Source organism: Apteryx mantelli, chromosome 1 (assembly GCF_036417845.1).
Source record: "Apteryx mantelli isolate bAptMan1 chromosome 1, bAptMan1.hap1, whole genome shotgun sequence".
In the NCBI taxonomy this organism is placed as follows: Eukaryota; Metazoa; Chordata; class Aves; order Apterygiformes; family Apterygidae; genus Apteryx; species Apteryx mantelli.
Genome location: NC_089978.1, coordinates 89,936,281 through 89,953,584, shown reverse-complemented (window position 1 = coordinate 89,953,584; position 17,304 = coordinate 89,936,281). Strand labels below are relative to the sequence as shown.

The 17,304-nt window shown below is 38.0% G+C and overlaps 2 protein-coding genes across 7 annotated transcripts in view; one reads left to right on the top strand and one right to left on the bottom strand.

Annotated features, from left to right (window-relative positions):
* Positions 1-1,709: 1,709 nt before the first annotated feature.
* On the bottom strand, positions 1,710-11,853 carry C1HXorf58 (chromosome 1 CXorf58 homolog). 3 transcript variants are annotated; one of them, XM_067297297.1, is made up of 7 exons: positions 11,806-11,853; positions 10,552-10,646; positions 8,375-8,486; positions 7,110-7,241; positions 6,096-6,325; positions 2,978-3,128; positions 1,710-2,123 (listed from the first exon to the last, which is right to left on the bottom strand). In XM_067297297.1, exons 2-7 carry the CDS (start codon positions 10,620-10,622, stop codon positions 1,950-1,952), a joined length of 870 nt encoding a protein of 289 aa, XP_067153398.1. In that variant the 5' UTR covers positions 10,623-10,646; positions 11,806-11,853; the 3' UTR covers positions 1,710-1,949. The 3 variants fall into 3 exon arrangements, with proteins under 3 accessions (XP_067153398.1, XP_067153388.1, XP_067153381.1); XM_067297287.1 differs by lacking the exon at positions 11,806-11,853 and adding an exon at positions 11,329-11,376; XM_067297280.1 differs by lacking the exon at positions 11,806-11,853 and adding an exon at positions 10,872-11,004.
* APOO (apolipoprotein O) overlaps positions 11,146-17,304 on the top strand; it is a 44,144-nt gene continuing 37,985 nt past the window's right edge. For 3 of the 4 annotated variants that reach the window (XM_067297327.1, XM_067297310.1, XM_067297319.1), the window contains exons 1-2: positions 11,146-11,211; positions 16,302-16,412. In XM_067297327.1, coding sequence (XP_067153428.1) covers positions 11,203-11,211; positions 16,302-16,412 — 120 coding nt within the window. In that variant the 5' untranslated portion in view covers positions 11,146-11,202. Of the gene's footprint in view, positions 11,212-14,386; positions 14,445-16,301; positions 16,413-17,304 lie in introns of those variants that run through there. The other variant, XM_013951990.2, reaches the window with a different exon arrangement.

The following is a 17,304-nucleotide window of genomic DNA, read 5'->3' as shown; positions in this document are numbered from 1 at the left end:
TTTAAGCAATGCTTACAGTTAAAAATATATGACATCATGATCTCTGTTTAAGTATCCAGCAACTCTTCAGTCTTCTATCCACTGGAATGAATGCTAGCATTAAACATCTCATGTTGAGTGCCCAGCCTTCTAGATTAATCCTATATAGCATTTTAGAAACTAAGAAAGTATTGTTTTGCCATATATATGTCTGTCAAATATGTTTTATGATGAAGTCACCCTTTGTAACAGTTCTCATACATTTTATGGATAAATGTTGCTGAATAAATTATTTTTCTAATGAGATACATGGTTCTATTAGTTATTACATTATTCAATTTTATATTCAATATACTCTTATTACATTATTCAGTTTTACCAGATAGATAATGTTCTCTTACTGGCAGCTTCCTTTCCCACACCCATTTTCAGTATGTCCTCAGGCATGTTCTAAGCCTGTTTCATTTACTTTTTTTTGTCATATGGTTCATCTCACAAATTGGAGTTAAACCAACCACATAATTCTTCTTCTGTGCGAGAATCTTTATCTCCTGTGGTTCATTACCCTAGGTCCTAGTATTGGCATGCAGACACTGTAAAAAGTCCCTTGTGTAGCCCTTTATGCTTGGAGATAAAACATTCAGTTGTGTGTTATGGGTCTGTTTTATATATTTGAGTACTACTGAGGAGACTGTCAGACTTTACTCTCTCTTCTTTGTCAAAAGAATTGAATAATGCTAATTGAAACCAAATATTTTCCCCATGTGCTGCTTTTTTCTTTAACTTCCTTAATCTCAGGGGAAAAAAATAAAGGTGGTCAGTATATTCCTCTTCTCTGCTTCTCTTTCCAGATTTCAGAAGCCATACAAAATGTATGGAATCGTGCCCATGACAGAGACCCTGATGCCAGCATAATGCACAGCATAAGCACTTACTGCTCTATTGGTGTAGTGATAGCCTTCATTTTCACTCCTGGAAAACAGGAAATTGTTTTGCTATTTTCTTGCACCACTCAAAGTTCTGTTGGCTAATTTATTTCTAGGATGGAGTCCTAATCACTTGTAATCCGTGGTTGGCTGTGGATGTTCCATGGGATTTGTCTCATTTAACAGCTGTTCTTGGTCCTTCCTCTGGCTCTTACAGGTTGTTCTCAGATTTTTTTTTTCCTAACATTGATGGCAATTTGATACCAAGAACTAACTTTAACTTCTGATGGCAGTTGTTAGTATTAAAATGAAACCCAGAATGTTAAAAATTTGTCAAGTTTCAAAAGACATTTTAGAGTACAAAACCTTTTTCCTGATTTTTAGAGTTCATTTATTGCAATCTGGAAGTGTTTCTTACTATCAAGTAATATTTTTCCTTCACTCACTGTTTCTTCTGACAGATTATTCAGAACACTGAAAGGAAATATGCCGTTAGAAAAATCAGATGCTGATAATTAACTGAACTATAGCTTTTAATTAGAAACACCCCCCCCCTCATCTTAAGATTTGGAGCTGATCAAATTATCAACAACCTTAGAGGAAATTTTTAGCTGACTTCTGAGAGCTGGATTTTGACTCAGTACCGTTCTTTGAAAGCAAGGGGAGTAAGGCTGAACTCTACATAAGTTAAATAAACTAAACATTGTAACCAAAGAAATAGTACAAGCTTTCTAATGCCCAAATAATAAACTAGCCCTACTTCACAGAAGTTCTGAACCTTAAAAAATTACCACACACGCTCAGTTTTAGTTTTGTCCTAGCTTTGCAGTGCAGAGTTGTTTTTATTTTAGTTTTCCACAGTGAAAAACAATTACAATGAATATATATTTTGCTAAACTTGTTAGTTAAATAGGTGTAGGAAGCCATGCTTTTATATTTGCAGTCTGTTCAAAGCAGGACCAAAAGCATTCAAATGACTAAAAAGTTTAGTCATTTTCCAGTGCCATAACTTTTGAAGATTTATACATTAGCTATGGATGAAAATCATCCAACATCCTCAAGAGGTAGTGCCTGGGACCAAGCATACAATTTAGCTGCTTCATGTTCCCATTCTTCATCTGTAAGAATAGATTGATCCTCAGGCTTTTCAACTTGTGAAATTGTAGCTTCTTGATGTTCAGTGAAGTCGCTCCTGTTTTTAATATCCAGTTTCTGTGCCTGTATAATAGCATGCATAGTTATAAAACTACAGGAATAGGGACCTATTAAAAATTGTGTGATATAACTTTGTAAATGGAGACAAACCAAATAAAATTGCACTTGAAATGTGCCATTCTTCTCATTTATACAAATGCCAAAGCAAAATAAAACATGAATCTTTTACCTGTGCCAGGACTAGCTTGTACAAGACTTGTGCAGTTGACTAGCTGAAAAGGTAGTTTTACATGCTGCACTAGAGAGAAATAGTTATAAGTACAGATGGTGTCAGTCTGTACACCATTACCATATGCCCCCTTAGTTCCTACAACTAAGCTGGCCTTAGCCCTTCTCCACAGGGTGTGGTGGGAAGAAAACATATGAATGATTTCACGTTACAATAAGTAGCTGGTGATAACATATGCTGAAGATAGAAGGGTGCCAATGAACAGTCTAGAGAAAAAGCTAAGGGAAAATTTCTAGATGGCAATTTTCATAAGTGCTTGTGAAAGAGCCTTGCAAAGTTTGTTTTACAGTTCCATAAATGCATTTCAGGGTTAAACATATGTAAGGTCAGGTGTTAGTCTTCGGTGGTAAATACACCCAGAATGGATGCAGTATTCTGAAGGTACTAGATGTGGTGGGTTTTGATGAATGCGAAGGAAAGTTGTTGGGTTTTTTTAATTAAAAAAAAACCAAAACCGCCCTACTCCAAAATCAATGGAGACGTGCAAAAATAGCCTGAACAAATGCCACTTGTCATGCTACCGAAGTGTAAGGAAATATAGAGGGACTTCCTGGCTAAAGAATACTCTCCAAAGAAATACTGGATTCTGTCCTGAAAAACACAGCATGCATCTAATTTTGCATCATACCTCTCTTTCTTTCTCACACAAATAGGCCCTCTTCATTTTTGCTATCTTTTGTCGAGCTTGAGAAGAGCAACGTGTTGACTGCATGGACACTGTAGTGGGTCGGTCAGAGCAAAACAAAGAGGTGACTGATGAATTACATGGAAATGAAGACCTAGAAAAGAAGAGTATTTAAAAAAACAGCTCAGTAGCTTCTCTCAGAAAGCATGTTGCTCTAGACTGAACAAAGAAAGCCATGAAACCAAATCTTATCTTCTCGAAAGGGAGAGAATAATAAATTTTTTCCTCATCCTCTTTTCCTGTTACATCAAATGATGGTGGTAGTGACATTAGCAGGGAAGAAATTTAGACTGTTCTTAATGTGCTACTCAGTTCTGACACCCTTCTTTCTTAAGCTGCCCAACAAACCTCTACAGAATGGCCTGCTTCTCTTCTGATCCCTGGGATCCTCTAAGGTTTCAAGTCCCAGAGTAGAGGCTTAGCAGGGAAGCAAGTCAGGACTCAAACCAAGGTTTCACTAATAATGTAAGTATAAGCTTCACTGTTCAGGTATGCAAATCCTTCCCCATTTCTCAAGGAACAGCTAGCTTGTATCGTAAAAGACGTAGCACAGCATATAGTGATATGTTATATTCTCCAGAAGTTTTCTCTGTGTGCATGAATGGGAAGTCCCATGGACTTCACTGTAACTCCTCTCACTCTTAGCAGTGTGTGTGGATTCTTTTGCAAACATAAAAATTCAATTCTCTTACAGCAAAAATTAAGGGAGCAGAAGGCACTTAAAACACGTTTAGTAATATAATGTACTAATTGTAAAACAGTATATGTATATATAGTAATCATAATACATACTACTTTTCATTCATGAGATATTTCTATATGCATGTGCCTTGGTGGGAAAAAAAAATATAACCCTTCAAAACTGATCACAGTAAAAAAAAAAAAGAGTTATAAGTAATAGCAACATACTTAGCTCACTTTGTTAATTATTAAAGAGGTGGCACAATAAAGAAAAGAAAGCATGCCTTTTATGAAAATTAGGTAGGCCAGAAGCCGTCATTCAGGTAAATAAGATACTACAATTAATATACAAGCTTATGTAGATACTGATGTCAATATATTTATATGCAAATGAGGTAAGATATCCACATCCCCTTGCTAAGAAATTAAGGATTACTGTGGAAGTGATTTATTTATTAAGTTAAAATTTTTGATGTGTTAAATATTTAAAAAGTCTGTCAACAGATACAAGTCTTTTCACCTTTTAGCCTCAGTTAATGTCCAAAATTTATTCAGCTCAGCTGAAATCTGAGATGTGTTTAAACTTTGAAAGGAGTTGAAATTGTTGTGATTGGTGCTTAAGGGTGTCAGAAAGATGTTTGTTAGTTTATATGTTCTCACTGCTTTTAGTAGTATACAACCTGTGCACTGCAAGATGTTTGGTACACGTTGCATTCAGTGTCATCTCTGTTGGTAGCATCAGCAACATGTTAATAGAAGAGCTATTCATTTAGGCTGAAGGAAGAGCCTAGAAGGGGGTAATTCAAAAATGCTGGAACTAAAGTTATTGATTACTACGGTAAGTCAGAGACTTGAATTATGAAGGAAAGTTAGGTTGCTTAACTATGGTAATATCAAAACAGAAACTGTATTCAGTTGGATTAAACTGCTTTTTGCACAATAGGTTTCTCTCTTCTACCTGTCACCTGTCTTAGAATATAGCATCCTTATTTAGAAAGCACTGAGTATATTTTGGATGCTGTCAGAATGTGACAAAGCTGATGACAGCACACAGAAATTCAAGTATTGAATCACCTAAGAGATGAATGCAGTAATCCCTTTGATGTAATTAAAGGTAAGTCAGTGGGAAAGCACAAAGAAATCTGCAGTGGCATCTGCCTGTTCTTAACATATGATTTGCTTATTGAATATATGAGTTCAGACCTTGTAGCTGCCAAAACAGCACCTCTGACAAGTATTAAATGCAAAGTACTTTAAAAATATACACGGTAAGTTGAAAAGCAAAAGCATGAGGTAAGCTTCACTCCAAACAAAACAGTATCATTAAATACAAAAATCTGCTTAACCCATTTTTTCCAGCTTAGAGAATGAATAAAATAATGAAATAGGATTTTTATGAAAATACTAACTACACTCCCTTCATAAAGGCACTGGATAAAATCTGTAATCATACACCCCTATAAAAGTTCAACTAGCTGTTTAACAAATACGTGCTAAAAGTGGCAGTGACGTAAGAAATAGATTATGTGCTTTGGAGACCTACCTAGAAAAGCTGTATACCTGACATGTCACATCCTACTGTGCTTTGTGGAAAATATTTAGGAAGCCAGGTTCACAATGTTAGGTGAAGCTGCTTGAAACTGAAAGTTCAGTTTATTGGAGCCCTTGCAGTCATATATTTTCTATTAACTGCAAGTTTTCAAAATAACTTGAAAGAAAAAGAGATCTGCCAAACAGCATTCCTTTAACTTAAAACACACACACAAAAGCAGTAAGAAGCAGAAAAGCAGTTTACTTTATAAAGATTTTAAAAATGAGTTCTAAACAGGCTGATAAAAAATAGTGTCATATCATAGTATTATATATTCCTTTTCAATTAAGAAAAGGTGCATGGAAAAACGTGTTTTGGAAAAAGATGTATCATCAAAGAGAACATCAAGATAAGCTGGCCTTTCAGAATTATAAAGTTTTCCAATAATCAGTGTCAGTAGGTAACTACATTGATATTTAATGGGTAGATGTTACAAACTCAAATTTAAACAGGAATATGCAACAAATCTTCCCCCCCCACAGGTGTGGCAAATAACTGTCTAATAAAGGACTGTTTTTTCTTGACAAAAAAAACTGTAAAAAAGCAATCTAATACAACATTATGAAAGATTAGAGTGTAACAATTAAGTCAAAGAATTAGGAATAAAGTTTCTTAAATTGTATTTTTGCCTGGACTGACTTCATTTATGTACCAACATTTTCAAATTTCTCTGCACTGCAGTTTTCTAAAGGAAATATCTCTTTCACAAGTATTTAGAAATGCTAATTACCAAGTAAAGTGAAAAATACTGGCATGCAAAATAAAATGAAACTTGGTACAGGTTCTCACCTAATAAGAGAAACAGCCATGAGTTGATCATGCCAAAGCTCTTTATTCTGTGGCCGCAGCAGCAGGAACTTCAGCTCCTTTTTAAGTCTGTCTGACAATGTTCTGGACTGTGCATAATCCATTATGTCGTACACTATCATTGTCCTAGGGAAATTTTTCAGAGACAACCTTCTCCAGCAGTTATTCCTGCCACCAAAGTATGCAGGGGTTTCATCCAGATTACTGATATACTGTCAAAGAACAATACACCTACATGAAAACTAATATATTTGTACTGGTCTTCTCTATGAAGATTTTCCCATTCTTTTTAATCAGACATATCAATCACCTTAAAGATGAACGTGCACATTAAAGAAAAAAATGCATTCAAGATGGTGGAGCTCATAAAATAGTCTGCTTTAGATTTTTTTAATAAATAACAGTATCTGTTCTGTAGATATTTATATCTGCATTATGTAAGTGTATGAATAATTGCTGTGTAATCATTGAATTTAAAAAGATTACAAAAATATGTATATTTAACATTTATACCACTGTATGTGCAGTAACAACTGGACTTTACTATTCTTGCAACAAACTTAAATAGAGAAAAGAGTTAAAAATCTTTCTCCTCTATTCTAGTCCCATTAGTTTACTTCAATGGCATCCCTTTTCTTTTTGACTCTCATGTCACTTTTATCTTTGAAAATTTTCTGCCTCTAACACCTTGAGGATGAATAAAATACATCAAAAATGTGACTGCCTTGCAAATGGCCCGGTCACTTTCTATGCTCTCACAAAGTTGCTGTAAAATACCATGAAATCACTTTTCCGCAAACGTTTGCCACACTCTTACCGCTTATTTTCCATGGATATAAATGACTGCACAAAGTATAATACTATGGTGAAAGAGACCCATTATCATTCTTTACCTTAAGTCACTTATCTACATTTTAGATAAAATCATAACTTCCTTGCTAAAGAGGGAATCTTCATAACCAAAACCTGTAATAAAATATCTGAAACATTTCCTACATGCATGTAGTCTTTCATTGTAGCAACATCTGTTTCATCTGTTATCCTTTGCTTTTGGTACTGAAGCTCATCTTGTACTATTTGTTCATAATATTTCCGATATCCCATTAACTTGCAAGCATCAGCTGCTGCCTGTAAAATACAGCAGAAAAATGTAATAAAACTTCAAAAAGAAAAGACAGGCACAAGCCTGAAATCTTCTCACTTCACCTCAAATTGTTCTTGACAATCCTCCAATCTACCAAAAAATAAAAAGGACCTTTTGCTAATTTACAGAGAACTCATTGAGAAACTAGAAGAGCATTGTCCAATTCTGCAATGTGATGGTGAGGCATTCTCATTGGTCTGGAAAATATTTCTTCATGCTGTACCTGGTTGCATCAGGTCTATAAAGAGACTCTAAGAAAGAAACGTAAGAATTTTCTTAAAGATGGCACAACAAAACTTAATCATTACAAATAACGTTTAAGATGATATAAGAGGGTGTGTGCCTCCTCTGTCTCTCCATGATACCCTAACAGATGAAGTATCTGTTAAGTTCGAATTAATATCTTCTTCAAGATGCTTTAATTTTATATAAAAATCTTTTTGATAAAATTTTCTAGGTTTAAGAGGATGCATATTCTAAAAGCAGTATTAGCTCTTCTAAATTACTATAATTTTTGGACCTGGACATTACTTTCTTGATGTACTTAATTATGTGGCTAAATTAGGAGCCATGGCTCCTCTTGGAGTCATAGGAGAAAGGACTAGATGAGTGCATTTCAAAACAGAAACCTAATTCAAGCGCTCTTAACTCCCTCTGGTGGAGTCTACGTTCAATCAATACCTAGGCAACAAAGGTTCCTAAACTATCAGGCAGCTATGTTAGGTGGCAAAAGTTAGGAAGACTGAATAACCCCTTCGAGCCTAGTGATGACAGAACTGCCTCACAACAGAACTGTAAGGGCAACTGTATGACACAGCCTATGGAACGTACTTTTTCCATACATAACAATCTACACAAAGAATACAGACAAATGCTTTCACATATCTTTGTGTAAAGCTTTGTGTATAAACTTTAAGCTTGAAGACAATTTTTCTTTGCTAACTGAAAATTAACAGCATTCAGCAGAAGCAAGTTACTTGTTTGCATTTGAAATGTATTGTTATGTGACCAAGACTGAGTAAGAGGATAAACATCTTACAGAATGTCAAAAATAACAAGCACCAAGATACCACTAACTGATCAGAAAATGACCACACATGAACACAAAGTAAGTCACCTCATTTGATGGACTTATTATTCTTTTTCCACTAATGTATTTGCTGCCTTTGCCTTGAGTGTGGCGAAAAATCTTAAACACAATGAAAGGTGGAAACTCCTGACCAGCAAATCTGAAGAAACAAAGAACACAGTTAATTAACTGCAATATGAGAACAGATTTCCGATGAATTAAATTAGAAAAGACTATTGTCTTGTTTTATCTTATCTGAAGGGAATTCAGTACTCATTATTTCTGATACAAGCTGCAAAGAACTTGCTCCAGTCTAACTTGCTCCAAATGAACTGGAGATCCCAATTCCTGGGTTGCAAAAACCAAGGAGTGCTAAAATATGCAGAAAAGGATAGTTTTATTTTTTAATTTAATATTCTGAAAATGGAAAGATAGGGAAACCCATCTTTTTTATCTCTATACTCTACCCCCATCTAAATTCTAATAGGATTAAAACATTTCTGAATATCCTAGTATCTTTTATAGAGGCTGCAAGATAACACATTGAACCCTGCTTGCTTTATGGAAGGCACACTAAACATAAGCCCACAAGCCAGAAACAGTTCTTGTAGGAGGTAGTTTAAATAGTAAGAGTAGTTGAAAATACTTTTTAAATCACTCCCAAATTAATGAGGAATCAGTACTTAAAAAAACAACAACACACAATTAGTTGATCTGGGTGAAAGAATGCAGCAAAATGATGAATAATATTTTGTGACTTGAAGTAAAAATGGTTAAAAAATGGTTACTAAAACCACATTGTCATATCTCACTGATCCTGGGTGTTCCTAAGACCTCAGAACTTTCCAAATAGCAAATGACATTTATCTAAAGTAATAAGAGCTCTGTATCTGAAAGTCCACTCAAATTCAAAGGAATGACAAGGTTCTCACTGATTTTCAGAACAGTTGGTATGATAGCTTGAAAACTTTTCATTTAAAGGAACTCACAGAATTACTAAAAAATGTGCAATCCTGCCATACAAAGCATAGGATCAGTCTACTCATACACTGTTAAATTGAAAGGCTGGAATTTAAGTCTTCAGAACGGAATGGCATATATTTTAAAAAATCAGAACCCTAGAATACTTTTTTCTGTAAAGTATGGCTACTTTAATGTAATGTAATGATTTAAAGGATGGGGTTCAGGCAAAAGGATTTATTCTTATGATTGTATATTGATGAAGAAATGCAAAATTCAGATATTGGGCACAACTGACTTTTACAAGTAAATGTTTCAGTTAAAGTCCAGCAAGAGGTTATGGGAATAGCAGCAGAGCAGCCCACATCACCTTAATCTGGGGCCAGTAACTGATCACAGTAGCCCGTAAAATTCCATTAGCTGAGAAAAGGTCATGAACTCTTATGAGCAGCCTGGCTGCCTTTGAAAGTGGTTTTCCTTTGCCTGAAGTCATAGACAGAATATTGTAAATCCTCTGGAAACATCAACACCATCTTCTTTTAGGTTGTTCTCCATTCAGGACCACATGGTTCTCATTTTCTTGCATGAGCTATGCCCAGAGTGCCAGATCAGAATGTCTAAAGAATAGTGTGTATGTAAGTCTGAGACTTCCATTTTTTTAATGAATAAATAAGTTCTAAAGAGATGTTTCTACTTTGTACATACTGAAATTTAGAATATTTTCTATTACCAAAATTCTTCCAGTGTATGGTAAGAAATAATTCAAAATAAGTTCCAAGTCCAAAATAAGTCCAAATTTAAAAATTCAAAATGTGCCTGATGTGTTCCCCTTTTACATGCATATCTATTTGTTTCACTTGTAATATTACAACATATAGAAATCATGAGTCCTGACTACATAATTATTCCCAAATCATTCCTAAATTCCTCCAGCAAAATTTCCTAAAATAACCTGGTAAAGACAAACAGAAGTCAAATTCTCCCTTCTTTGCTGTAGTAACTTTAAAATGTCCTCATAAAGCCTTACCATAATTTCTAAAAATATTCAAAACTGCTGGGAGCTTACATGGGAAATTTTAGTCCAGAAGATACATTCTGCAAAAATATGTTGTCATAAAGAAAGATGTAAAATGAAGTATCGTTCAAAGTGTAATTTTGCCTGACAGCATACACAGTAAAAGCAAGCAGAGTACTGTTTTGTTAAGTTACAATCACACTGTATTGTATGCTGGATGGGAACAAATACATGATTGTGCCTACTTTACCTGAACCTGACTTTGCACTTCATACTAGGATCTTTTATCAGTTCAGCTTCTGTTGGGCTCACCCTTCTCATAATTTCATGCGTAATGCAATGTTCCTGAAACAGATTGAGATACGAACTTGAGTTCTTGCCGCTCTGACAGCTATACGTCCCACATCCGTACGTTACAGAAGAATCGTGAACGCTCTTTCAACTATTCTATCCAAACTTTTCACAAGCTAGTACAAGACGCTTCTCCCCGCCCCCCGCACACGGGCGCGTTCCCCTCCCGCGCGGAGCGGCGGCGGCGGGGCCGGGGCGCTAACGGCCGCCGGGGCGTACCACGGCGCGCATCGCCCGCGTCAGCAGCCTGAAGAGCCGCATCTGCACGTAGCGCCGCCAGCCGCGCTGGATGGTCGCCGCTGCCGCTGCCGCCACCGCCACCGCCGCCGCCGGCCTGCGGCCCGCCGACATGGCGGAGCCGCCCCGCGCCGCCGCGTTGCCGGGATACCGAGACGCACGGCGCGCGCGGGGGCCGCGTAAGGCGCCGCGCCTGAGGCGTGCGAGGCCCCGCCTCTGCTCCCCACCGGTTTCCGTAGCGGCGCGCGAGCTCGCCGACGTCACCAGCGCAGCGACGCGGCCGGCGCCATTGCCAGCCCGCGCCGCTACCGCGATGCTCAAGGTGAGGAGCACCTCCCCTCCCCCCGCCGCGCCCGCGCGCCCGTTACCCGCCCCCGCACCCCCCGCAGCGCCCCCAGCCCGGCCCCGCCGGCGGGCCCGCGCCGCCCCAGCCACGCACCGGGGGTCAGGGGGCGGCCGGGCTCGCGGGGGCGGCGCGGCCGCGGAGGCCCCGGCCCGGCGCCCTACGGAGGGGCGGTGGCGCCTGGCGCCGGCGGCGGCTGCTCGCGGGGGGCCCTGCGGCCGGGCGGTGGCGGCGCGGCCGGCAGGGGGCGCCCCCGGAGCGCCCTCGGCGGCGGCGCGGCCGGGCCGGGCCGGGCCTGCGCGAGCACGTGAGCGGGGCGGCGCGGGGCTGCTCGGGGGCCGCGGCGCCCGGCCCCTGCAGTGGCTTGTCTGTCAGCCGCTCGCTTTCCCTGTTAAAGCGAAGTGTTGTTAATCAGTTGCGTAGACTCGGTGCTAAACGCTCTCACGTTGTTTCTAGCTAAGTTTTTTCGATTTACAGCTAAACATTTGTAAAAATCTGCATTATCCGCTGACAGCTACGTCCAGAATAGTTTGGGGAGCATTATCTGTAAGTGTGGCAAGCTACGAGTCTTACATTTGTTGCAGTCGCCTAACCTCTCAGTGATCTTTCAGAGTGAGTCCCAGTCCTCTGTTCTTTTACAAAAAGAAAAAAATGGCGCCCCCCTTCCTTTATTTAAAATTAAGTCTTTATTAGGCACAGCAGCATGGAATTGTGATTTAGTGTTACTTTTTTACAGGGTTTGGATTCATATAGCTGCGAAGTTCCTTGTCTTAAATGTTTTTTAGTTTTTATGTAGGTTGTCAACAAAGTCTGTGAAAAGGAGTAAACTTCCGTGATCTGGGCTTAAATCAACCAGCAGATGGGTTGCCTCAGAGGTCTTTGCCTCGGATGGGAAAAGCCCCAGACTGCTTCAAGCTAATAACAAGTTATGTAAGGATCCTTATGTAAGGATTTGCTCTCAGAATTATGAGAGTTCCATAAGTGATACTGAATTCTACATTAAAGGGATCATATGTGTCCTGGTGATGAACTTCCAATACCAAATTTTAGTAGGCACATCAAACCTGTTAGACATTATTCATATTATTCAATGGAAAGGTGGTACATTCTAAGAAAAAATTTTGTTTTAAAGAACATTGAAAAACATAGAAACGAAAGTTTGTTCTTTTTCTGATTCCAGATTTTGTAACTTCAAACTACGTTACAGTCCAGTAATTAGAAATTGAGCTCCCAGGTTGCTTTCTTTTTTTTAGGTGCATTACTTGTTAGTTTGCATTAGCTTGGGTATATATTTGAAATCTATTGTAGGGTTTTGTGTACTGTCATAATATTGCTACTCTTATACAGTCATTGCGGTTAGGCAAACTAGTGCTTAAGGCCAGCCTGATTTCTTCTGCTAACAATAGGGAAGGGGGCTTCTTGTTCTTGATATTTGTGCTTCAGGTAAAAGGAGTGCCCAAGAGTGGGTTTTTTTTGTTTGTTTGTTAGGGTTGGGAGACAGGAGGAAGAAGGGAAGAGAAAATGCAGCTGCTTCTTATGTTAGGGCAAATATCACCCTTCACAAAAGTATGATTACGGATTTCCTTCCTTTTACTCTTCCTCTCCCCCAGTTTTGACAGACTGAGAGTCACACTAACAAGTGAACTAAGAAAACAGACATGAGAAAAAAATAACCAAAGTTCTACTTAATCTTTCGCTCTTTTTTTTCCTGTTCATATTGAGAACTAATAGAGGATTTATTTTTCCCATAGGTTTTTTAAATTAAGAGTTTAAAACTTTGAGAAGAAAACAGTAAAGCAAAAGAATGAAAGATGAAATATGATAGGCTTTTTCCCACCAGTTTTGGTATAGTTTGCCTGTAAGTGATCTGGTGCTTACAGATAAAGTTAAACCCTTCAGTTAGAAAAAGTAATAAACTTTTTTTTTAGTTAATGAAAATACAGAACATTGCCTAGAGAGAATGTCTACAGTCCTTTCTTGTTATCAATTGAATAGATGTAAGACTGAAGCAAATTGAAGACAGCTCCATCAAAAAGTTTTACTAAAACGATTGGTTTAGTAATACTCTTCTTCAGAATTAAGAAATGAGATCCTAAAGTGAAGTTTGGAAATGGAAAATGGAACAGTTGATCTTTCACACTGCAGAATAAATGTTTTATTGTGTGTATATAGCACTTTAGTACTGATTATTATCTGTCCTGTAAACTGCAGCATAGGTTTCACTTGAACAGCGTGCTTAAGGAGAGATTCATCTTGCACTTTCAGTTGTTACTTCCATTTTGTTCTTTAAAATGTAAATACAGAACCCTTGGAAAATGTCTGCTCTTCAGTATTATGATAGTATAAATGGTTCAAGCTTTCTGTTTGAGTAGTCCTGTGGTCACTGACAACTGTTTGGGAGACCAAGGTGATGCCATTCTTATGCTCCGCTGTTAGAGTGTTTGAGACGTGCATATTTACATAAAACACTCAAATGTTTAAGGCATTTGGATTTACTACTTTTGTTGGTGACATTTAACACCATTTACGTTATTAGAAAATTATGTAAACAGAAGTAAAAAACACACCTCCTGTTTAACACAGTAGACTCAATTTATTTTTCCTAAATGGAGGTGATCAGTAATGAATTATACCTTTAATTAAAGTATCATTTTACAAAAGATGTTATTGCTGTTGTTTTTTGTCAGTTTATTTTATACAAAAGACACTTGTAAAAACATTAAATTGAAAATGTAAAAACTGTGTGCATGCATATAACAAATGTTTGCTATATTCAGATCTTGTCTCTGAATGACTCTGAAGTTGTGAGAGGTTTATTTTAAAAGCCTTCCCCATTGCTAACATCTTTTGAGTGTAGTATATGCCATTGATGTAATAGTTATTATAGCACAGCTATTCTTAGTTTATTAGAGTTGTTTGAAATTTAGGCTCACTTGTAATATTTGAACTCAACTTGGCAGTTCAGATAATTGGTAGGTGTAGTTTAAATACATTTGATGCTGCTTTGAGGAAGGCGAATGGAGTAGATGAGTATCCTGATGCCTTTTCTAGATGTGTTTTATTTTATTTTTAACATTAGAAAAATCACAACAAGTAATATTTTACTGAAAACATTTTCAGAATGAAAATGCATTTCAGATTTTTGCCTTTTCAGTGAAAGAACAGTTTTGCAGTGAAATAAAAGAGAGAAATAGATCCTACAGTTAATAATGGTTAGTGGCATTCATGTTTTTGTCTTGGCTAATTAAAGTATGTGAAAAGTCTTTGTTTAAACAAACATTATTAAAGATTATTCATGTCTTTCCTTGACTGTGAAACAGAGCTGGTCTGGTTGTTGTGGTGTTTCATTATATTGCTGTGATAATGAGTCCATAAATACAAGTAAGCAAAAACTTCCATTTTAAGCAAGTTTTTCCATCCCTTTTGGTCCATCAGATCCCTTACATCTTTCTGAAAAACAACCATATGGCCTAGTTCTTATGTGCTATTTCCTTGCATATGAGCAAACATTTTCAGGAAGTTTGACAACTATATATTCTAGTTTTGAGTTTGAAGAGTCTCTTGGTTTCATTTAATGTTTAATAAATATTCAATCTGCAAAGCAGTGGATGAAACTTGAGTTGCAAATACTGATCTGAATACAATAAACAGTCTGAATAAGTTTAAAGCTACTTTCTAACAGTTCTGCAATGGGCAGAGACAAAGTTTCAGACTAATCCTGTTGCTAGGTCAGTTATAATAACAGCATGAAAGATGCATTGATTTAACATGGGCTTCCGTTTCACAAGCCGTTAGGTCACTATAATATCCTTACTATCCCTGAAAAGGAAAAGGTTTTGCTGACTTCTTCTTCATCCCCTCTTCCCTGACCACACATTCCTCTGGTGCTCATCAGACTGTTTCATGAATAAGTTCAATTTACGAACCCCACAAAAAGCTCTCCACTTCTGCAGGATTAATCTTTGCTGAATTAGTGAGGTGAGTTGCCTTGCAGTGAAACCCTCTGGTCACTAACGGCAGGGCAAGGGAAGCAGTAGGACTTCCCATGTGGAATGGAGGCCACAGGCATCTCCAGCTTGACGGCTGCAAGCCATTAGATTCCCTCATGCTGTAACGTGGTGCAAAAAACCACAGGCTGTTGTAACTCTGCACAACTGAGATATATGTTTGCCAGTTTAGTAACATGAAGACGAGATATTGAAAGGTCTTCTATTTTAACTGCCTTCTTGAGTTAAGCATTTGCTGTTAATAGGATGAGTATTTGTTGGAAACTTTTTTGTGTGTTCTTGATTAGTCACGCATCTAATTTTTTTTTTTTTGGTTAAGACATTCTCTTCTGTTAAGAAATACAATTTAACATAGATCCTGAATATGGGGAAAATTATATTCACCTTCTATATGGTGATCGTGTTGTGTGTGATTGAATCTGAGGCATTCAAAAACAGTCAAGTATCTGTCACGATGCTAGCAGTGCTGTAATTCATGTCTCTCACATAAAAGTAGGAGACAGTCCTAAAATTCTTAAAATCACTGATTATGTGCTGATACTTTCAACTGTAGGTCTTCCTCCCCACCCCCCTAATTCTAGATGTAGACAATAACTAGAAATAAGATGCTGAATTTTTTGGTATTAGCTGCAGAAAATAGATGCATTATGGACTTTCATAAAATTGCTTAAAATACGAATCTCAAATTAAGTAATATAATGTTCTTAGTATCCATACTGGCAAAGCTGGTTGTAATTGTATTTCAAGTGAGAGAAAACAGAAGATCTTTTTGTGAGGTGAAAACTGAGATTAACATTTATAGCTGCTGTCTCCTTTAGCCTTAAGCTTTTCTAGATACCTTCTGAATAATTTGTGTGTTATCATTTGAGCACCCAAGAGTGTTAGGTTGAGTACTGCCGACCTCCCTTTCTCCTGAATTCCAATCATCTTAATTTATCACCTATTACCATATACTGGAGCATAAATATTGTCTGTATGGGATGTGTTCAAGCATGTTGCCATCTTGTTTGGACTTACATGTCACTTACATTACACTTACATGTCCTCTCATGATGTTTCTAGGTAATTCGACTGGGAGCCACCCCTGTTAGCCTGGGCTTGCTCTCTGTCCAGGTTTATGCTTCCTCTTCGGAGAAGGAAACTTCCAAAAAGGAGTTGCTGAAAATTAATGAGGTAAGTATGGTTAGAACCCTAGTGCTCTTCTACCTATGGAGAAATATTTGCAGATTTCTGAAAGACCGAATATATTTTGAAGAGCAAATGTGTTTGGGTATGTCGCATGAAAGGGAGGGGCGGAAGGCCCTTCCTTATCTTTATGATTTACGTTTGCCTGCCAGAGCCCCCTGTTTGAGGACTTTCCCTGGGTCAGTTTCGCAAAGTAAAAAGAATAAGATTTTATTAAAGCGACAGATACAACAGGTTCGGAATTGCCACTGATAAATGCACTTGCTGCTACAAATTTTCTTTCTATGAGCTCAAACTAACAATTAAGCGCTTTCAATAATAATATATTTTCCCGGGTAATGTCCGACGTTTGTCAGAGGCGCAAGTCTTACCAAAGAGGCGTCCCTGTTTGGGGGAGGGGAGAAGGAGGCTCGCTCGTCAGCAATCTCCAGTGAACAGGTCAGGGGTTCAGTTTTCTTCCCTTCCAAAAACTTTAGTGAGCTGTCCTCTGTTTTATAGTTGCTGAAGGTGGGGTGTGGAAGCGCGGCAGACATACTTCATTGGCCAGATTGCCATTCGCGTGGTTGTTGGGGGTATGCCCCCCTTATTTACATATCGTTATGCAGCAAAGGGCGTGATTTTTAATATGGTAAGCAGGGATAATGAGGCTGGGGGTACTAGAGGTCAACAGTTAGTCTGTGAGCAGCAATTATTTTTTGGGATGCAACCCTTTGTGGTCAGGGGCGGACTGTGATACCTCCATATCGCTCCCTCCTCCGCCGTGCAGCTGGAACAAACTGTCTGGCCTTCACCAGCTAGTTCGTTACTCATGTTGCAAAAGGGTGGTGTGCTTTGGCTGCCACGTACTGTTTTTCCCGTGTGCCCCCTTATCTTTCTCCCT